The sequence below is a fragment of the Pithys albifrons genome, chromosome 15, assembly GCF_047495875.1.
Source record: "Pithys albifrons albifrons isolate INPA30051 chromosome 15, PitAlb_v1, whole genome shotgun sequence".
Lineage (NCBI taxonomy): Eukaryota > Metazoa > Chordata > Aves > Passeriformes > Thamnophilidae > Pithys > Pithys albifrons.
Window position 1 is genome coordinate 11,521,358 of NC_092472.1, and position 20,117 is coordinate 11,541,474.

Sequence of the window (20,117 nt, forward strand, 5' to 3'; positions counted from 1 at the left end):
TGCCGCGGGGCCGCCCCGGCGCTGATGTCAGCGCGGCCGCCCCTCCCGCCGCCGCAGCGACAGCGGCAGCTCCGCCCGGGCACAGTCGGGCCCAGCCCAGGCGAGCCGCGCGGCCGGAGCGGGAGCGGCGCGGGCGGGCCGGCCATGGCCGACGACTTCGGCTTCTTTTCCTCGTCCGAGGGTGCTGGCGCCGAGGAGGACCCGGCGGCCGCTTTCCTGGCCCAGCAGGAGAGCGAGATCGCGGGCATCGAGAACGACGAGGGCTTTGGGCCGACCGACGGCGAGGCGGCCGCCGCCCCTGGCGGGCAGACGGCCCCGCCGGAACCGGGTGAGCGGCGGGCGGGCACGGCCGCGGGGACCGCCCGGCTGCGGGCGCGGGGGGCCGCCACCCCCGCGGGGCAGCGAAGAGCTGTGCCCTCTCCTGCTGCGAGGGTGGGGAAGGGTCGGCCGGGCCGTACCCCCGCGGGACCGGGGCCCCCCGTGGGACGCACAGCATCCCCGGTGTGTGATGGGCTCTGTGCTGCACACCAGGGGCAGGTGATGGGGTGTCCCGGTGGGCCTGGCTGGCAGCCCAGTGAGGGTTGTCTGCGCCTGTGCTTGGGCCCCAAGGGCTTCTGGAACCGCAGGATGTGGCGTGAATCGTGACCTGGGGTGTGCCAGCCGTGTGGCGATTTCTCCCCCGTTTGCCCAGGCTGGGTTCCCCGGGTTGGATGGATTCCCATGTCTGTGTCTTAGTGCCCCCAGCTATGGCAACGTAGGAGGCATCCAGGCGGAACTGAGGAGCAATGACAGCCTTGTCACCCCGCAGACAGGAGAGGCCTTTGGGGTGCAAAATGGAAGACATTCCCATTGGGAACATTGTAGTCTTAGGCCCTGCAGGTAGAATGTGCTAATCTTGATCTCTTGCCTCCAGTGTGCAGGGGCTCAGGGGTCTGTTCTCTTCATGGGACAAAGGGATGCTGCTGCCACAGGGCTCTGGCTTCTTCCCCTACCTCAGCCCCACAGGAGGGTCTCTTCGTGCTGGCTGTGGGACAGTGGTTTCACTGCTATGCACACAGGGCTGTGGAGGCAGATCTGGGCCTGGAGAGGTGTTGACAGTCACAGTGATAAATGCAGTCAGACAGGCTGGAGCTGGGCGTAGTCATGGGGGTGAGCACCATGGGGGCAGAGCTGTACTATGGCTGTGCCTGCAGCTGGCTGGCCAGGAAAAGCCCTGTGGTGGTCACTGGGGAGAGCTTAGGGCCTGAAGTGACTCCTTCAAAGCCTCTTCTCTCCTGGCAGCAAAGCCCCCTGCCTGGGTTTGGCATTGTGACCCTGGTGTGCAGCTCCTTGGGGCTGGGGTACCAGATGACCTTGCAGCTCATCCCAGGTGGGCTCTCAAGGACTTTGGTCTGCATCCATCCTCCCCTGTCCTGGTGGAGCATGTGGAGTGTTTCCCTGGGCCCTGTCCCTGGAGAGTTGCCTGAGCACTCAGCCGGCGGCTTCCAGATCAGCCATGTCCATCAGCAGCCTCTGCAGGTGGGGGCTGGTCAGGTTGTCTTGCCTTAGTCAGAGCAGCAGCCTGTGTTATGCCTGGAAGTTCTTTAATCTTCAAATAAGATAAAACACCAGTGAAAACACCGTAAAGACATAAATGCCTGGAGAGGCTTGTGTGGGAGAGCGAGAGGTGCTCACTGAATCCCACCAAGGACACGACACTGTGGGGGTGTTGTGAGGGGTGTGCTGGGCTGGAAACAGCACAGACAAACTCCTAGAAACTGATTAGCTTCAGTTTCATGAACACTCGTCCCTCTGGGATCACCTGCAGCTGCCATAGTTGTGGTTTTTTCCTTTCTCTCTTCTTTTTTCTCAGCTGGTTTCCAGAATGGAGGAGCAACTGTCAATGGAGATGTGTTTCAGGTGAGAGGTCAGCCTTTCCCTGGCCCAGGGCTGCTAAGGGAGATTGGGTGGGTGTGGGGCCAGCACTCTGCTGCTCTGCCCCCAGTTTTGACTGGAATTTGCTATCCAGCTGCAGAACAGCTACGGTGCTCCTGGAAAGCACCTGGAAGCTCCTGGAAAGGTCTGGGTCTCCTGGGGGAGTCCTGGCTGCTCCATTCTCTTTGAAGAGAAGATGTGTCCCATCTGCCATGACCTGCCACACATCTGTTTGCAGGTGGCCTGTGCCATGAAGGAGTGCCTGGGCCCTAAGAGCAGGTGATAAATCCTCCATTCTCCATGGAAGCCCCCTCTCTCCAGCCTGGGTAGCTTCTGGAGACATCAGGGCAGGCAGGAGAATCTCTTGGCAGAGGCCAGAGCCAGGACAGGGCTGCCATGGGACACATACTTTGCTGTCTTGGCCGCATCTCCCAGGAAAACCACTTGCCCCTTGGGCTGGGGTGTTTTGGGTAGGGCCTACCTGGGTCTCAGCTCTCTCTCTGGGAGCCCAAAGCCCAGCTCTGCTGGCTACAGGAGATGATGCTGTGCCAGCACCTGGCAAGCCTTCACCCCACTTGGTGCCTGGCAGTGGGGCATCTGCACAGCTCGTGCCTGGCTTACAGGCTGATAATCACATCAGTAGTGGGACAGAATTAATTAGGTTGGGGATCTTGGAGAAAGCTGTAATCCCTTTGCTGAGCTTGCTGTCAGCATGACTGGGCATCCCAGCCGGCAGGTGTTACAGGAGGTGCTGAGTCAGCACCTTCATGGCCTGGTGGGGCTGTGCAGGCAGCTCAGCACAGGAACCAAGCGCTGGTGAGGGCCTGGGAATTCCCTGGAGCGTGTCCCAAGGCCAGTGGCTGTTCTGTGCTGTTGGGTTGCCCAGAGGATGTGACAGCTGCAATGGCAGTGAGCAGCAAGGCAAGAAGTGGAATGCTGGGAAGTCTATTTGGATGACAGAGCCTGAGGCTGGGAGCTGGGACGGCAGCTGGAGCAGTGCTTTGGGGACACTGTCTCAGGTGTCCCAGGCTGTCCCCCTTCCTATCTTCCTATCTTGGCTTGTCAGTGCTGGGAGTGTGAAGTCCTTATCCCTGCCAACCGTTGTGGGTGGCTGGGCTGGGCTGTGGAAAGAGCTGGTGCTGATGGCAAGGTGCTCACATCCTGCAGGAGTCCAATGGCCCTACGGATGCCTACGCAGCCATAGCCAAGGCCGACCGGCTGACCCAGGAACCGGAGAGCATCCGCAAGTGGAGGGAGGAGCAGAAGAAGCGCCTGGAGGAGCTGGGTGAGACCCAAGGGCATGCATGGCCATGTTTGTAGCACCTCGTGATGTGGTAGTCAGGACTCTTGAGGTTCCTCACCTGATGGTGACCCTCCTGCATCCCAGTCCTGTGCCCCTGCCAAAGATCTGCTGTCACTGGGGCAGTGGTGCCTCTTGGCCAGTTCTGGTGGGGACTGGGGACAAGTCTGGGGGGCTGCAGCTGCTCTGCCTGACGGGGGGCTGCAGCTGCTCTGCCTGACGAGGGGCTGCCCGGCGCACCCAGCGGTGACAGCCTGGCTGAGGGGTTCTGTCTCACTCTGGCCTTAGATGCGGCATCAAAGGTCACTGAGCAGGAGTGGCGCGAGAAGGCCAAGAAGGACCTGGAGGAGTGGAACCTGCGTCAGAATGAGCAGATGGAGAAGAACCGGGCAAACAACAGGTATGTTTGGGTCAGCACAGCCATGAGACTGTGATGGGAGCTGCTGTTCAGCCAGGTCTGCCTTCCTGGGTTGTCTTGGGGCCTCCTTCCTCACAGTGGGGCCCAGCCCTACAGGGCTGGAGTTTTGCCAAGCAAGGGGAGAGGCCTCAGGGCTTGAAGTGGCTCTGGTGGCTGTGCAGAGCCACCCTGGCTGGGACTGCTCCAGAGTCACCCTGGGATCTCGGTGTCTCTTGCCCCTGCGTGGGCCTCGCAGGGGGACAGGGTTGGCTTCCAGGTTCTCCTGGTGCTGCGGTGTGTGGGTCACACTCTTTGGGAGGACTAACCCCCTCTGTTCTCTCTTTCTAACCCTCTGCCTGCCTGTCGCTCTACTCCGTGCTCTCTCTCTCTGTGCCCGGGGCTAGGATCGCTGACAAAGCCTTTTACCAGCAGCCGGACGCCGATGTCATTGGCTACGTGTATGTGCCTCTTACAGACATATCCTGCCCTGCAGGCGCCAGGGGCCCGGCCTCAGCAGTGGCTGCCCAAGGGGAGGGGGGATGCTGGGAGGTATTGGGCTCTGGTGAGATCCCAGATGACGCAGCTGAGTGTCTCTGAATGGTGGAATCTCAAGAGGCAAGTGGAGCTCCTGAAAAGGCCCATATGGCAGCTTGTTGAAGAGACAAAGCCATGGGCTCTTAGGTCTTTTTGGGCTCTTGGGGGATGGAGAAGTTTTTGGGAGAAGGTGGATACCCTGGCACCCCTGGATGAATGATGTCTTGGGTGAGTGCAGCCAGCAGCAGCCTTGAGCATTGTGTGTCTCTGGCTCCCAGAGGACACAGAGCTCATCATCTGGAGAAAGGGGGTAGGAAGCAGGGACACAGGGGGAGAACTTCCTTGGAAAGGGTTCCACTAGAGACAACCCTCAATGTCTCCCTCAATGCAGGGCCTCGGAGGAAGCATTCCTGAAGGAGTCCAAGGAGGAGACCCCAGGCTCTGAGTGGGAGAAGGTGGCCCAGCTGTGTGACTTCAACCCCAAGAGCAGCAAGCAGAGCAAGGATGTCTCGCGGATGCGCTCAGTGCTCATCTCCCTGAAACAGATGCCCCTGTCCCGTTAGCTGTGCCTGGCACAGCTGGGAGTGCAGTAGGCACAGCCGGGATCACCAAGCCGGGCAGCTCCAGAGGCTGGCCCAGGATGGGCCTCCTGCTGCCTGCTCCCTGGTCTCCAGCTCGGCTGTGCTCGAGTCACTGGTTGTAACTCTCCCCATGGTTTTCCTTTGCTTAAAAGGTGCATCGGTCTCTTTTTACAGTTATTTATAAATCACTGTGGCATTTCCCTGGGAAGCGGCACTGGGTGGCAGAGCTGAGTTAATGAGGAAGCCCCAGGTCTGGGTTCTGCTGAAGGTTGTGCCCTGGAGCCTGTCTGAGTGAAAAGGGAATATCCCACCCTGTTGTTCCCCACCTCACTCCTGTGCTGGGAATAAACCTGGCTGTGGCTGTCTTGGCAGCCCTGTGTTCAGGTGTTTGTCCTAGCCCTGAGGCAGAGATCCCAGTGGGATCCTGGGCTGCCTTTCCTGTGGGGGTCCAGCCTGGCTGTGCACTCCAAAAAGCTGGTGGGGTTCCAGTGTCTGTGTCCCATCCATCCTGCAGTGCTGGCAGGTGGTGCAGGGCACTGGGAAAGGGCCATGGGATGAGTGTGCAGGATGTTTTCTCTCCCTCTCTCATGACCACCAGCAGTTGTGAATGTGGGATGCCAGGCTTTGGGAGTCCTTGGCTCTGCTCCTGTTACTAGAATGGGAAATGGAGGCTGTGTTGTTGCAGGGAAGGAGGTAGGAAGGTCCAGCTGCTTTGTGGCAGGTCAAGCCCCCACAGCTTCTTAATCCAGGGACCCAGAGGAAGGTTGGGTGTTCTGCTGCTGGGACTTGTTCTGTCCCTGAGAACAATCTGCACATCTGTCTGCAGCTGCTCTGCTCCCTGGATTTTCCCACCTAAGGCATTGTGGGGAGATGCTTCAGTCATGCTCCTTGCCCCAAGGCTGCTTTTTTCTCCTCTGCTTAGCAGGGGTGGCACCAGCCCTGGGAACCTGCACAACTCCCAGGTAGCAGGAGAGGGACAGCTTTGAGCTTGTACCCTGGGTCTGGGGGCTTGGGAAGAGCTTGCAGCAGCTGGTGGGATATGGAGCAGAGCCCACAAAACACTTGAGCCTCACTGCAGGGCCCTGGTCAGCTGGAAATCAAGTGTGCAGAGCTCTCCTGCCCTGCTGTGTTGTAGCCCCAGAGCCAGGAATGTCACCTGTCCTGCTGCTACAGTCATCAGGGGAAGATGGGGCACCTATGGCTCTGGGACACAGGCCCAGCAGTGGGCTGGGAAGGGAAATGGTTGTGTAGGAGTCACTTGGTGGTGTGTGTTGGGATTGTGCCCCCCTGCCCATAGAACTGATCACTCCTGCCTGGTCCCCCTGCCCTCCAGCATGTGTAGGCAGCTCTGCTGTGCTGCAGAACACCTTGGGACTCAGCTGCCTGTGCCTCTGCCTCTCACTGCAGAGCAGCGGGAAGCACCTCTGGCTGCTTCTGGGTGGACAGTGCCCCTCATCCCATGCTCTGTCCCTCCAGCCCCTGCAGGCAGCTGGGCCCCTGGGTCCTCAGCTGCCTCGTGCTCCATGTCAGGCCAGGGCAGCTCCCGGGGAGCCGTTCCCACAGCTATTCTACATCCCCTTGGCTTTGGTTTCTGTGACTGTCCAAATTATCTGTTACAATAAACCGACATCTCCAGTCCTATGGGTACTGTGGTCTGTCTGTGTTAGGGACACAGGCTGTCTTTAGGAGAACCCACAGCCATGAAGCCTCCAATGGAAAGGATGGGGCTGGATGAGAAGGAAATCTACAGGAAAAAACAGGAGTGAGGGGAGGGGAAGGCTGAAACAGCAGCACATCCCAGAGAAATCAGCCAGGCCCTGTTTCAGAAAAGAGTTCCCAACTTGTTTCCACGGGAAGTTTCATCTCTGCTGCCCTGTTTGCATAACCACACAGCTCCAAGGCAGCTGTGCCCGCTCCCTTTCCTCCCTACGCTGTTTGCTGTTGTGGCTTCTCAATGTTCTGCAATCCAGTATCAGTCAGAGTCTTGCTGCAATTCACTTTATTACTCAGCAGTTGTAATTGAACTGGTCACACATCATCCCCAAACTGCTTCCCTGCGGCTCATGGACTCTGTGCTGCCAGGACCGAGCCATAAACAGCTGTTCCTTCCCTACCTGGGCAGCTTATTTTGCAAATGCTGGTGCACTGCCTGAGTGAAGCCACACCTGAGTGCAGACCATGACCCAGAGGACGTGATTTTAACAGACTCTGAGCACCAGGTAGGTACGAGGGTTCTGACAGGGATGCTCAACCTGAGCTGACACACAGCCTTGCTGTTGTAGGATAAGCCCTTGGGGAATCAAGAGAAATACCACGGCCCAAATTTAAGGTTAATCACATAGTGTATTCACCCTATTTCCAGTGCTCTGGAATACAGAGCCTCTCCAGCAGTGGCTCCACCAAGACATCACAACAGTCCCTCAGAAAACTCCATCTGCAGCCAGGATCTAGCCGGGGGGGGTGGGTCATGAGTGGTGGGCACTGTCCTGCGGCCACAGCTCCTCCGTGCCCGATGTCACTGTCTGGATTTCAGGGCTGTGACCGCCATGCCCCCCAGCAGGGCTGCGAAGGTGAAGCCCTGGGCCAGGATACGCGCCCGCATCATTAGCTGGGACTGCCGGGTGTTGCCCCTCTTGAAGCTGATCAGGCCGTAGGTCAGGACGCCGACGGTGCACAGACACCCTGAGGGAAGGAGGACGGGGTCTGTGAGGGCAGCTGCGCTACGTACCCCCCGCCTGAGCGCTGCAGGCCGGCCCCGCGGCACCCCCAAACCCGGCCAGGCCTCATAGCACCCCAAACCCGGGCCGGCCCCGCGGCACCCCCAAACCCGGGCCGGTCCCGCGGCACCCCCAAACCCGGGCAGGCCTCATAGCACCCCAAACCCGGGCCGGCCCCACAGCACCCCCAAACCCGGGCAGGCCTCATAGCACCCCAAACCCGGGCCGGCCCCACAGCACCCCAAACCCGGGCAGGCCTCATAGCACCCCAAACCCGGGCCGGCCCCACAGCACCCCCAAACCCGGGCCGGCCCCACAGCACCCCCAAACCCGGGCCGGTCCCGCGGCACCCCAAACCCGGGCCGGCCCCACAGCACCCCCAAACCCGGGCAGGCCTCATAGCACCCCAAACCCGGGCCGGTCCCGCCTACCCCCAACGCGCGCCGTGCCTGCCCCGCGGGGGCCGAGCCGGGGCTCATAAGGGACCGACCCCTCACCGGTGCACATCGCCCCTGCCCTCGCCCCTCGCTCAGCCACCGCACCGCCACTCCCCCGTCCCGCCCTCACCGAGCGGCACCAGGGGGTTCTCGCGGGTCTTGCGCATGAACTTCTCCCCGAATCCCTCCTCGGGGAACGCCGGCAGCGCGGGCGGACCCAGCGGCGGGGGCGGCCCGGCCGCCATGGCCAAGGTGACAGCTGCAGCCCCTCCCGGTTGCCGTACCCCCGCCCCCGGCGCAGTGCGTGCCGGGAGCTGTAGTCCAGCTCGGGGCACGCACCGCGCGGCTCTGCGGGCGCGGGACTACACTTCCCGTGGTGCCCCGCGGCGCGCCCGGCGGCCCAGGTGGCCGTGCCCCGAAGAACCTCACGCGGGTCCGCCATGCCGAAGGCCAAGGGGAAGGCGCGGCGGCACAAATACTCCTACAACCTCAACCGCAAGCGGCTCTACCGCAGCGCCCGGCGCCGCGCCAAGCCCCGCATCGCCTGGTGAGGGCCGGCGCACGAGGGGCGCGGGCCGAGAGAGGGCGGGGGGCGGGCGGGAGGGAGCCCCGTGAGCGGGCGCCCCGCGGGAACCTGCGGCGCGTGTGGGCCGGGAGGGAGCACAGCCCTGATGTCCCTCGTCCCCGCGCAGCTCGCACATCCGCCATGCCTGGGACCCGAGCAAGTCCGTGGCGCAGAACCTGGCCGAGATGGGCCTGTCCGAGGACCCCAACAAGGCCCTGCCCATCCCGAAGAAGATGCCGGTAAGTGCGGCCGGGGGTTTTCGTCGGGGGCTGCACCTTTGTGGAGGGTGAAAGAGGTTGGGGAAAGCAGCGTGGAGGGCAACCAGCCTCCGATCATGGGGCGGGTGGCTCTTCATCCCTCTCTGGAGGCGGACGCTGTTTGTTATGTTGATCTACGGACTTTTCTCACCAAAATCCTGGCGTGGGAACGAGCTGCAGCACCACAGAGACATAATGGACTTTAGAACAAGTATAAATGACGTCAGTCCGTCTCCTGGGACTCGACAGAGACAGGTGGGGTTGGGAATGCTGCAGCCAAATTGCTCCTGATAACAAAGAAGGGCTCTGTGTACAGCAGTGCCAGGATGGCCCATCAGCATCTGTGAACAACGCTGCCAGGTGGAAGGTGGCCCCACAAAACATCCAGCTCAAGGGAAAAAATAGGATTGACCTTGTTTGCTATTTGTCTCTGTTCAGACAGCATTGCTGAGCTGACAGGCTGGCCCACAAACCTGTTTGATGTCACAAGCCAGCTGAGATTTCCTGGCCCTTGCAGCCATGTAGAAGCAATTTGAAGGTTTGGGAACAGTGTAGGTGCACAGCACTCTTCTAAATGGACTTTTCTTGAATTTTTTTTCTGTTGTGTAACACAGGGGATGGAAGTGGAAAGCGATGGACAGCAGCCAGGAAAGAAAATAGTACGGAAGCCGTACGTGGTGAACGGTCAGTGCTGCACTTGGGGTTCTCCCAAGGCCTTGTGGGTTATTTTGTCTCTCTGTTCTGTGCCAGGGGAAGGGTGTTACTTCTTGTCCAGGCTCATGGGCCTGTGGTGGAGCTTTTCCTGGACAGCAGTTGGCTGGGGGTTCCCTGCCAGGCTGGGAGCCAGGACAGCCACTCTGCCAGTCCCCTGAATCTGTCTCATGAATTTCCTTTTCAAGAAGTAATGCCCATAAACTAAAACACAACAAGCTCTGCTTCAACACAAGGGAAAAACTTCTTTCCCTTCAGGGTGGCAGAGCACTGGAAGAGGCTGCCCAGGAAGGGTGTGAAGTCTCCCTCTCTGGAGACATTCCAAACCCACCTGGATGTGTTCCTGTGTCAGCTGCTCCAGGTGACTCTGCCTTGGCAGGGAGTGGGACTGAGTGATCCCCAGAGGTCCCTTCCAACCCTGATCATTCTGTGGTTCTTTCCTGGCCTGCCTTTCTCACAGGATTTGTCCCTGCAGTCCCAAGGGCGCTCTTGTCACTGTGAAACATGCTGGTGTGACAAGAAGCCATGGCTCAGTACCTGGCATGTCTTAGTGGTGGGCTGGGCAGCTCTGAGCACTCACACTCTGCAGCTTGGGCAGCAAGGGCCTGCTCCTCGTGGTGTGAGCTGAAGAGGAGCTGCAGCACAGGCCTGGATCATAGAATCACAGAATCACAGAATTGATTGGGTTGGAAAAGACCTCTGAGATCATCAAGTCCAACCCTTGGTCCAACTCCAGTCCCTTTACCAGATCATGGCACTCAGTGCCACGTCCATTCTCAGTTTAAAAGCCTCCAGGGATTGTGAATCCACCACGTCTCTGGGCACCCCTCTGCCTGCAGCCTCTGCACAGGGCTGTTCCCATATCCATTTTCTTCCACCATCGTGCTGGGAACTGTCCCTGTGTACACAAGCAGCCGAACTGTGCAGGACTGGCAGGCTCTACTTTAGGGAGAGGCTGGGAACCTTGAGGTGGTGTTGCTTCCTTCCCCTGTTCATGCTGCCTCTGTGCTCTGCCTAGAGATGGAATACGAGGCCAGCCTGCCTGAGAAGAAGTCGAACACTCTGTCACGGGACCTCATTGACTACGTGCGGTACATGATACAGAACCACGGGGAGAACTACAAGGTATGGCCTGGCTGTCCCAGCACCAGGAGCACCCACAGCAATTTGCTCCTGGACCTTCTGCAGAATGGGAGGTGCTGATCCTCCCTGTCTTGGATCCTGTTTTGCAGTCAGCTGATTGTTAAGGGAAAACAATGCTTTGAACCGTGGCCAGGTCCCTCTCTGAGTCAGGGATTGCGCTGGTGTGGGTGGGATGGTTTGGTGTTTGCTCATGGGGCTGCTCCTCTGACTTACCCTCTCCTTTATCACAGGAAATGGCTCGAGATGAGAAGAACTACTACCAGGATACTCCCAAGCAGATTAAGAGAAAGATCAACGTGTACAAGAATTTCTATCCTGAGGAGTACAAGGATTTCATTGCATCACTCAAGACAGAAAAGATGGATGTGCAGTGACTGAACTTTTTCCTCAGGTTTACCTGCAAGTGCAGGCTTAACATGACTGTTTTCTGAACTGAAAAAAGCCTCTGGAGATGGAAGAAGGGCCCTCATTAGACAGAGATGGTTATAACCACCTTTGAAAGATGGTTTGGCATCAGCACTGGCAGTGCTGTGCTGCTTACTTTCTGTGTAGTAGCCAGCACTTCTTTTGCCTTCCTAAAATAAAATATTTTTTCAAGCAGGTGTGAATATCTTGCTTGTGTGCTCTTTGCTGCAGTGCTGCTTTGGAGAGCTCCTGCTGCTGAGCCACGTGACATTTGGGCACATGTCACCCTGTGGGGTGACAGGGTTGGGATGTGGGGACTCAGACCTTGGCTGATTGCCCTGTAGGCAGCAGAGGTTGGAGTGGGGCCATGTGCTGCTTCCTTCTCCTGCTGGTGACCTTCCTGCCTGCAGTGCAGGAGACCAGGCTGGAGTCCCTTCCCTGCCAAGGAATTGGAGGGCAGCACAGAGCTTTTATTGACAAAAGGAGCAGCTGTACAAAAGGTTTTGCAGCAGAGACCAGCTACTGTGTGCTACCCTACTGGAGTGTGGCCCCATTCCCTTCTCCATGGGGCGGCAGAGTGGGGGACAGGGCAGGCAAATGCCTGTGGGGCACAGCTCCCACAGAACAGCTGATCTTCACCCTTGTTCAGGGTGATGTGGGTGTACAGGACTGGTACCTGCCTTCATCTCTCCTAAAGAGGGCTTTAAATACAGGGTTGGGACAGTTGAGAGCTGTGCTCAGCCCCGGGGACAAGCTGAGCTGATTATTGCCACTATGTGCTGGACTGGCAGGGCTGTACCACCAGTTAACTGTTTTTCTAGGAAGGAGAGCCACCTCCTGGGTGGGTACTGTCGGTGCCACCGGGCAACAGGAGTACCTTTCTTGTTCATTTAATATTCTGCAGGGCTGCTGTGAAGGTGTGGGGCCCTGGGAAGGGCATTCCTACTCACCAGAAGGTAAGAGCCGTGCTCATACCTCCATCCCAAGGGAGATCCATCGCTGAGCTGTGGGAGGCGGCTGCCCCTCCTCATGGCAGACACCAGAGCTCATGCTCCCCAAGGGCAGCCGCGCTCAGCCTCAGACCTCGTGGGGTGCAGAGAACACGCCGGGGCCGGCAGCCAGCCGGTCTGAGCTCCAGGAGCTCCCTGCTCGCCCCATTCTCACGCCAAAGATCCCAGAGAGGAGCTGTGCTGGCGGTGCGAGCCCATCGGGCTCGGGGCTGCGACAGCAGCGTGCCCAGCACTCCTCACGCCGAGGACGCTGTGGGCGGTGCTCAGGGTGGCCCAGGTCGTGCAGGGGCAGCTCCTCCCGCAGCTCTGCCCGCTCAAGGCATCGCTCTGACCCTGCGAGCAGGAGGAGCCGCGGCTGCCCGGGGTGGGGGCAGCGCTCGCAGGAGCCGCGTCCCGCCAGAACTACAGCCCCCAGCGTGCTCCGCGCGCCGCACCCAGACCTCGCGAGACCCGCGCGTCCATAAGGGCGCCCCCGCGGCGCCACCAGCGCTCTGGCGGCCGCGGGTCCCGCAGGCCCCGCCATGGCCCGGCCGGTCCCGGCCCCGCCGCGCTCCGCCCGCCCCCGCTGACCGCCCCGAGCCGCCGCCATGAGCTCTGCGCAGCCCGACGCTCCCGGTAAGGCCCCCCCGCGCTGCCCGCCGGCCCCGCTGTGCCGCGGCGGCGGGCGCTGAGCGCTGCGCTCTCTCCGCAGCGCTGGAGCCGGGCGGAGGGGCCCGCCGGGCCAGGATGTCGCTGCCCCTCGGCGTCCCGCGCCGCGCCTTCAGCTACGACGATGCCTTGGAGGACACGGCGCCCATGACGCCGCCGCCCGCCGACCTGTGTGCCGGCGTCCTGAGGAAGCAGCCGGTCATCCCCGAGCGCAAGTACCAGGAGCTCTCGAAGGTACGGGCCGGGCCGGGCCGTGCTCTGCCCCGGTGCGCCCGCTGCCCTGGCACCCCTCGGGGCATCCCCATCCGGGCCCCCCTCCTGCCTGGCAGGCGCTGCCCCCCCGTCCTCCTCCTCCTCCTCCGCACCCTCGAGAGGGACTGAGGACAGAGCCCGGCATTCCTGCCCGGCATTCCCAGCTGTTGGAACACCGTGGTGTGGTTGGGACCAGCTCGTGCTGAGCGTCTCCTCGGTGTTTGTGGATAAAAACGCTTAAAGCGTGTGTAGTTAAACCAGAGCACAACAGTGGGATTAGGTTGGGTGTGGATTCTTTGCTCTGAGGGTGGGCAGGCCCTGGCACAGGCTGCCCAGAAAAGCTGTGGCTGCCCCATCCCTGGAATTGTTTAAGGTCAGGTTGGACGGGGCTTGGAGCAACCTGGTCTAATGGAACGTGACTCTGTCCATGGCAGGAAGGTTGGAATTTGATGATCTTTAAGGTCCTTCCCATCCCAAACCTTTCTGTGATTCTGTGCTTTGAGTGCAGGACAAGCCCTTTTAAATTTAGAGGTTGTTTTCTAAGTTTGAAGTAAAGTTAAATGTCGTTGAGTGGAAGTACATAACTCTGATCCCTTAGAGCTTAACCACTACTTAGCACCTCCTTTTGTTTTAAAATCTCCTGTGAAAAGAGAACCCAAAGTTGTGGTTTTGCACACAAAGCAAGCTTTGCAGTCAGGGAGCTCCTGTTTTAGGAGGAGGAAGTCTGTGCTTCACAGGATTTCTTGTTTTCTAGCATTTATTTTCTCTTTTTTTGCTGGGGTCTGGTGATCAGTGGTAGAGCTGTGACCACTTGATACACTAAGCAAGAAACAGATAGAAGGAATGAGGGGAAAAACAAGGAGTTCACAGCAGGCTCTCTGTGAACAGCTTGTGCTTGAGCTGCCTGTGGAAGGTGCTCTTGCCCAGTTAACCTTGAAGTCCAGTTTGCATTTAAGAAAAGTACAGATGTTCTGGTTTCTTTCCTGTTGACCTTTTTGTACTTGGAATAACAGCTTGTTGGCTCCAAACTTGGCAGATTTTCAAAGGCTGGATGCAGTTGCTTGTTCATTACTACGAATTCTAAGATTCAAGCTCTGAATATTCCCAGGCTGCAGTGAACACAACGTAGGGATTTCTCCCATGGGATGAAGGGTGTCTGCTAGAGCAGCTTGGCCATGTCTCACTTTTGATTTAGAGACGTGTCCTGGCCAGGTGCTGTGATACTTTCCCATCTCAATCTGTCTCCTGCTGCTTCCCACAGGTTGAGGAAGGGGATGCCAACGTGAATGCCCCTGCCATAACTCCTTCATCGTCCACTGAAAGTGTGAACAGGGTGCCTGTGGTGAAGGCCAAGGCCACTCATGTAATCATGAACTCCCTCATTACAAGTAAGAACTCACCTCTCCCATGGTGGCTGATGGGGTGTGTGCCCCAGAGTGTGCTTGGTGCCAACTCCTGGAGTTGCTGGAAGTCCAGTGGGTTCAGTCTGACTCTGCTCTGGGGCTGTGTGAGGTTTGTCTTGGAGGATGCTGCTCGAAGGAGCCAAGGAACTAGGGAATAGTGCTCAGTGCTTCTGTGTTTGCAGAGGCTGGAGGTGGGTGGGGAGGGAGGCGTGCAGGGTGTGTTAAGTGCTGACAGGACACTGCAGTCCGTGTTGCTGGAGTGCAGAGGCTGCTGCTGCTCTGTTTGCTCATTAACTTGCTGTTTGTGAGTGACAGGCAGAGCTCAGACATTAACCCAAGCAGGGAGAGCTGACGCACTGTGCTAATGGACCACTTGCTGGCATTTATGTTAGTTAATAGCAGCAGCTGCCTTGCTGACAGTAACACTTTAAATAAACAAGCCTCATAAATCATGATGATTTAAAATAAAATTGGGTCAGTTATGTTTGCAGAGAAGATGTGGCCTTTTACAGCGAGAATTATTCTTGTGTTAATCTGTCCCAGCAGCCTTTTCTTTCAGCAGATGGGATCTGAGCTGCATCTTTTCCTCCAAGCAGTGCTTCCAAACACTTCTAGGTTTTCAGACCAGAATTTTGGAACCATTGCACTTATTTCTGTCTTGGCTCAAAAATAACCAACACATCAGAAAATAGCATTCAGGAAATATGCAGCTCCTGTCCTGGTCCAAGTGATACGGTGTCTTGGGTGAGATGGGATTAATTATGCGGGTTTCATATGTAATATATTTGGTGATTTGGGACATCTGACTTAGCCTTGTGTCTCAGGGTAGTTTTCAAGTCAGAATAGCTCATTAGCTTCATCTTCCTGTCTGGGCTCATTACAAGATCAGTGATGAAAAAAGGGTTTGCATTTGGTTGCTTACGTTGCCTTTGCTAGAACTGCTTGTGGTGGCCTTTCTGTGTGAATCTGTGCTCTTGTTTGTTCCAGAGCAGACTCAGGAGAGCATTCATCGCTTTGAGCAGCAGGCAGGGCTGAGGGATGCTGGCTACACACCCCACAAAGGCCTCACCACTGAGGAGACCAAGTACCACCGAGTGGCTGAGGCAGTCCACGTAAGGCTTGTGTTCCACTGGATTCCTCCATGTGGGATATGTACTAGTTCATCATCTCTGTAGTGACATAACTTTGGGAGTGTGTTGCTTGGACTCTCCATAAGCTGCTTCCTCTGAGGGCTTTTAGCTTGCTGTGTACAAGAGGTTGCTTACTTGTATTTTAAAGTTAGCATCAGCATTTGTAGTTTTGAAACAAACATTTTTTCCCCTGGAATCTCTCACAGTTGTCTTTCCACACGGGCACATCCCTTCACAATCTTGTTTCTTGCTCTGCCTTTGAATGGTGCCGTACAGTGGAATTCTGTAAATGTTTATGCCAAGAGAACTTGTAAACTCTGCATTTCCGATGTGGAAGTTACCAGATAGGATTGGTTTTGCTTCTTACTGAAAACAAAGACAAAGGTCTTGGATGAACATATTACTGTGGGCAATGGAGCTCATAAAAATCTTGCAGTTGAAATTTTATAGTGAACTTCTGCACTGTCCTCTCATGAGGTCAAAGTTTCAGTAACCACATTGGTGAATTGAATTAGTGTGGCTTGAATAGCCACAGGAAACATTACAAGGTGCCTGTGCATTTTGTGTTTGAACTGTAACTGCCCTTCAAATGACTTTTTTAAAGTTCAGTTTGTACTGTTCAGCTTGTAACAACCTGGTTTGCATACACCTAGTTCCTGTTTATTTTGTGCCCAGGTTCATCTCTGTTCCAGAGCAGTGTTTTCGTCCTACCGTACGTGGATTGCTTCACAGGGTTTAGTACTTTGGACCCTGTGTCATGTTTGGGCACTGTTTTCATTCTCTTTAGATAACTTGTGGGACTGAAAGCTCTGTTGCTCTGAAACGTGCTGGAGACAAATAGGTGCTATGGGTATTTAGACCTTACCAGGTAGCTGAGCTGAGGTGAAGTGACCTCTCTTGCATCCACAATCTCCCTGAGTGGTGTTCCTTCCTCTAGCCTGGAGGATGTGTCTTATGTACAGTGAACTTATAAAATGTTTATATTTGATGTGGAGAGAAGCTTAAGGGTTGTGTGCAGGTATTGCAGTACTGGCTATAACTTTAGGTGAAGTGATACTTTATCACTTACAGTAGAAACAATTGTCTGGTTTTGACAATAAAACTGGGTGTTGTTCCTTATGTTTTATATTTAAGCTGTGTTGCTTCTGTGTTTCTCTTCCCAATAGAAGCTAAAAATGCAGAGTGGAGAGACAGCAAAAGATGACAAACACAATTCTTCTGCTCAGTCCACTCCAAGCAGCACCCCCCACTCCTCTCCCAAGCATAAAAACAGGTACTTTGAGCCTGGCAGGCGACTTCCTCCATTGGTTTCCTACAGGCTGCTGTGGTGGGAGCTGCTAAATAACCTTCTTATCCAGTATGGGCTGAAATTCAGAGCCTGCTGAGGATTTGTGTTGGATAGATCCAAGTGCTGGAAGTCTGTGGAACTTAAGCATCCTGGGTGGTACCAAACCTATCACAATTCTTTGAATTGCCCCTGTTAACTGTGTGGGTAGTTCTTGACACAGTGGGGTCATGTCAAGTCTTTATTCTCATGTTTTATACATTTCAATGATTTTTTTTTCATTAGGGGTTGGTTTAGTCAGGGATCCTCTTCTTCTCTCACTGGCTCGGACTTTGCTATGGAAGCTGCAGGGGACAGATTGCCATCTGAAAGGTGGAGCTTTTTTGGACCCAAAGCCATCCAGAAGTCCACCAATGATCCAGGTACGTCCTCAAATTCTGCTGCCTTGCAAGAACTAGAGGGGAACTATCACACAACAAACTTGCTAGCTCTTTCTGGAGTCTTATCCTGCTTGCCCTGTTACCTTCTGGAACCATCATGGGAATGTGTGCTATTCATATAATTTATGTGCCTAAATATAAAGCAGTTGGGTAAAACCTGTGCCAAGGATGTAGAAGTAGAAATAACTTGCAGTGAGCTGCAGTGGAAGGGCAGAGTGTGAAGGTGACAGCTTTTTACTCTACTTTCTCTGATGTGAGATGCAACCAGGAGTGGAAGTGCCAGCCAGTGATGTGACATGGGCTTTAGATGAGATGGGGCTGCTAGAATTTGCAGGCTTTCTGTGGTGTGGGGTGTCAGTGGCACTGCTCACTCCCAGCAGCAGTAGGAAAAGGACTTGACTGGTTTTCCTGGCTCTTACTATGATTTTTTTTCCATCAGGAGGATTTACCATTCAGTCTTACAAGGGTGCCCAGAAGCCAACCCCAATGGAGCTGATGCGTGCTCAGGCTGCTAGGATGCCAGAGGATTCAGTCACCTTCAAGCCACCCAAAATGGACATTCCAGGCACAGATGGGAGGAAACAATCTCCACGTTCCCACAATATCAGACCTCGGGATCTGAATGTGCTCACTCCCACTGGGTTCTAGAGGATATCTTCAGTGTCTTTAGCAAGATACAGGGTGTCTTAGGCTCTACTTCCCTGTCACATGTGCTGCAGTATAATATGAAAGTCTCCCTTCCAGCTCTTCATCTCAGAAGAGGAAACAGTTTTAACTGTTCTCCTAAAGCCAGGCTTGGAGAAAGTCCTGCACTAGTCCTAAACCAATGTAAACCATCCTGTCTGCCGCACTGCACTGGTTTGGGCTGCCAGGCTGCTCTGGATGTGCTTCCCACACCACAGTGAAACCCTGAGCCGTTTTTTTTGGGGCAGGACTCCACAAGGTGTGTGAGCACCTGGCTTGTCTGCCTGTAGTCTGGTTGTGTCCTGCTCAGTGCTTGAAGAACCCACAGGAGGAGGGTGGTTCTGTCTAGTGTTTACAGAGCTTCAGCAGGAAATGATGGAAACAAGCAAGGACTGAAAACTGCCAGAAGGAAGTTGGGGAGTGTGGTGGGTCAATTTAAGTGTGGCATTCCCTTACTATTCAGTGTGACCATGTGTTCAACACCTATTTCTTCCCTGTTCTTGGAATGTTTTTTTTAAAGAAAAATGGGCCAGTGACCATTCTAAGATGCTCAGATTGAAAAGGCAGGGAGCAGAATCTAATGGAGCTTGGCAGTAATGAGGAAGAATTCCTTCTCTTCCAACTCTTCATGTTCCTCTAAAAAGGTGGAAATGACCAAAGCTGGTGTGGCTTGAACCAAGTAATCCTCTTTTCTTCTTTCTGCAAAACAGCACTGTCCTGCCTTCTAGACAGCAGATTTACAGGTGTCTTCTGACACTCTAGGTCCAGCTTGATTTATTTTTGTTTGTTTTTTTTTTCCTAGAATCATGTAGAAGTGTGTTAGACACCAGGAGAACTACTCAGATAGGGTATTTTGTTTTTTCAGCATTAATGTGTTCTGCAGTGGGGGAAGGACTGAGGGCCAATCAAGGCTAAACATTCCTCACTGCAATGGTACAGCTGGATGTAATTCTTGGACTGGTCAGAGCCAGATACTGGGAACAGCTAACACTTGCTTTCATGGAAGGTGGAAGGAGCTCCTGGTTACCATCTAATCCATTAAGCATGATAGGCAGCCTTGGTCTGTAATCCTCACCTGTTCTGTGGCAAATGTGTCACCTCAGGTCTCCTCCTGATCTCATGATTGTGTTGTAGAGTCCCTCAGCCATCAGCAGCCTTGCATCTGGAAGTGGAAGCATCTGTTACCAGGACATTATATAGAAGTTACTTAGCAGCTGGTAGCTGTTGAGCTCTGGGGTTTTTGCCTTCTTAAACCAAACATTCCTCTCAGAGGGTGAGATAGGGCTGGCTGCTGGCCCCTCTGAAGCACATTTTGTGGCACTGCTTTCTCTCAAGCTTCAGCAGCACTGCCAGTGATGTGTTGTAAGTCCCCCACCCAACCCAGCAGTTCTCACTGTCACCCCTCATTTGCACCTTGGCAATCAAGCTCTCATTTGACATTAATTTATTTGTTGTCTGTATTCATGTCTCCTTATGTGTATGTTTTGTTCGTTACAGCAAAATAAAATCCTTGTGAATGGAGGTCCGTGGAGTGTGTTGGTGCTGGCAGAGCATCTGTGGGAGAAAGGTGGGGCTGTCCAGTGAGTGTGGGGTCAAAGTCCTGTGGAACAAGGCTCTGGCAGTGCCTGGCTAGGGTGAAGTGTGTGTTTACAAACTCCTCTTTGACACAGGGACTGGGTTTGAAGACAGGCTCAGTCCTGTCCTAGGGCTTGCGCAGATGAGACTGAACAGGAAGTCTTCCGTGTTTTCTTGGGCTATTCAGTTTTGTTGTTCCTGAGGTGCTCTCTTTTGTTGCTTGTGTGCTGTGTTTGCACCTGTACTGTGGAGGTGGGAGCTGGGCTGTTGTTTCCCTAGAGGTGCTCAGCTCCCAGTATGTCCATCCTGGCTTTGCCTTTCTCTGGAAGGTTGGGGTTTGGGTGCTATTGTAGCATTTGTAGCTGCCCTTTAAAGTATTGCTGATGGAGCACATGGCTCTCCTGGACTGAGGATGTCTGAGCTGAACATTGGTGTTCCCTGGGGTGTTGGCAGAGCTAAAAGAGTTAAAAGGGACTGAGTACAGGCTGCTGCTGTGGTCCTGGTCACACAGGCCAGTATCTTAGTTCGGGAAGCCTGGGGTTAAAGCATGGCCTTGTGGTGTGATACTCTACTCCAGCATCATTCTTGGGGATATGACCATCATAAATACAAAATAACATCCATAAATATGGGCTCCTTGCTGGAATACAGTTTCTTTCCTAGTGTAGTGATAAAAGTCTAATCCAGTTAAAAGGATCTAATTGGAAAATAGACCTGAATTGAGCATAT

General features: G+C 55.3%; 4 protein-coding genes across 5 annotated transcripts; 3 read left to right on the plus strand and 1 right to left on the minus strand.

Annotated features, from left to right (window-relative positions):
• Window positions 1–32: 32 nt before the first annotated feature.
• On the plus strand, window positions 33–6,367 carry CLTB (clathrin light chain B). 2 transcript variants are annotated; one of them, XM_071570474.1, is made up of 6 exons: window positions 33–328; window positions 1,853–1,899; window positions 3,082–3,199; window positions 3,503–3,614; window positions 4,016–4,069; window positions 4,537–6,367. In XM_071570474.1, the coding sequence occupies exons 1-6, from the start codon at window positions 145–147 to the stop codon at window positions 4,706–4,708; spliced, it is 687 nt and encodes a 228-aa protein (XP_071426575.1). In that variant the 5' UTR covers window positions 33–144; the 3' UTR covers window positions 4,709–6,367. The 2 variants fall into 2 exon arrangements, with proteins under 2 accessions (XP_071426575.1, XP_071426576.1); XM_071570475.1 differs by lacking the exon at window positions 4,016–4,069 and having other exon boundaries at window positions 39–328.
• Window positions 6,368–6,708: 341 nt separating this feature from the next.
• On the minus strand, window positions 6,709–8,165 carry HIGD2A (HIG1 hypoxia inducible domain family member 2A). Its single transcript, XM_071570477.1, has 2 exons — window positions 8,011–8,165; window positions 6,709–7,408 (listed from the first exon to the last, which is right to left on the minus strand). The coding sequence occupies exons 1-2, from the start codon at window positions 8,123–8,125 to the stop codon at window positions 7,242–7,244; spliced, it is 282 nt and encodes a 93-aa protein (XP_071426578.1). The 5' UTR covers window positions 8,126–8,165; the 3' UTR covers window positions 6,709–7,241.
• Window positions 8,166–8,271: 106 nt separating this feature from the next.
• Window positions 8,272–11,158, plus strand: NOP16 (NOP16 nucleolar protein). Its single transcript, XM_071570476.1, has 5 exons — window positions 8,272–8,427; window positions 8,573–8,684; window positions 9,317–9,386; window positions 10,432–10,538; window positions 10,787–11,158. Exons 1-5 carry the CDS (start codon window positions 8,321–8,323, stop codon window positions 10,928–10,930), a joined length of 540 nt encoding a protein of 179 aa, XP_071426577.1. The 5' UTR covers window positions 8,272–8,320; the 3' UTR covers window positions 10,931–11,158.
• A 1,273-nt stretch (window positions 11,159–12,431) lies between these two features.
• KIAA1191 (KIAA1191 ortholog) lies at window positions 12,432–19,334 on the plus strand. The gene is made up of 7 exons (XM_071570473.1): window positions 12,432–12,586; window positions 12,663–12,853; window positions 14,133–14,259; window positions 15,262–15,386; window positions 16,571–16,677; window positions 16,975–17,111; window positions 17,569–19,334. Exons 1-7 carry the CDS (start codon window positions 12,559–12,561, stop codon window positions 17,775–17,777), a joined length of 924 nt encoding a protein of 307 aa, XP_071426574.1. The 5' UTR covers window positions 12,432–12,558; the 3' UTR covers window positions 17,778–19,334.
• Window positions 19,335–20,117: the final 783 nt, after the last annotated feature.

Excerpts from the sequence above, each read along its gene's own strand:
- CLTB (XM_071570474.1), top strand. The coding sequence starts at position 145 with ATGGCCGACGACTTCGGCTTCTTTTCCTCGTCCGAGGGTGCTGGCGCC. Across the intron at positions 1,900-3,081 it reads TCAATGGAGATGTGTTTCAG|GAGTCCAATGGCCCTACGGA; the intron begins GTGAGAGGTCAG and ends CACATCCTGCAG. Across the intron at positions 3,200-3,502 it reads GAAGCGCCTGGAGGAGCTGG|ATGCGGCATCAAAGGTCACT; the intron begins GTGAGACCCAAG and ends CTCTGGCCTTAG.
- HIGD2A (XM_071570477.1), bottom strand. The coding sequence starts at position 8,125 with ATGGCGGCCGGGCCGCCCCCGCCGCTGGGTCCGCCCGCGCTGCCGGCG. Across the intron at positions 7,409-8,010 it reads GAACCCCCTGGTGCCGCTCG|GGTGTCTGTGCACCGTCGGC; the intron begins GTGAGGGCGGGA and ends TCCTTCCCTCAG.
- NOP16 (XM_071570476.1), top strand. The coding sequence starts at position 8,321 with ATGCCGAAGGCCAAGGGGAAGGCGCGGCGGCACAAATACTCCTACAAC. Across the intron at positions 8,685-9,316 it reads CCATCCCGAAGAAGATGCCG|GGGATGGAAGTGGAAAGCGA; the intron begins GTAAGTGCGGCC and ends TGTGTAACACAG. Across the intron at positions 9,387-10,431 it reads GAAGCCGTACGTGGTGAACG|AGATGGAATACGAGGCCAGC; the intron begins GTCAGTGCTGCA and ends TGCTCTGCCTAG.
- KIAA1191 (XM_071570473.1), top strand. The coding sequence starts at position 12,559 with ATGAGCTCTGCGCAGCCCGACGCTCCCG. Across the intron at positions 14,260-15,261 it reads CATGAACTCCCTCATTACAA|AGCAGACTCAGGAGAGCATT; the intron begins GTAAGAACTCAC and ends TGTTTGTTCCAG. Across the intron at positions 15,387-16,570 it reads GAGTGGCTGAGGCAGTCCAC|AAGCTAAAAATGCAGAGTGG; the intron begins GTAAGGCTTGTG and ends TCTTCCCAATAG.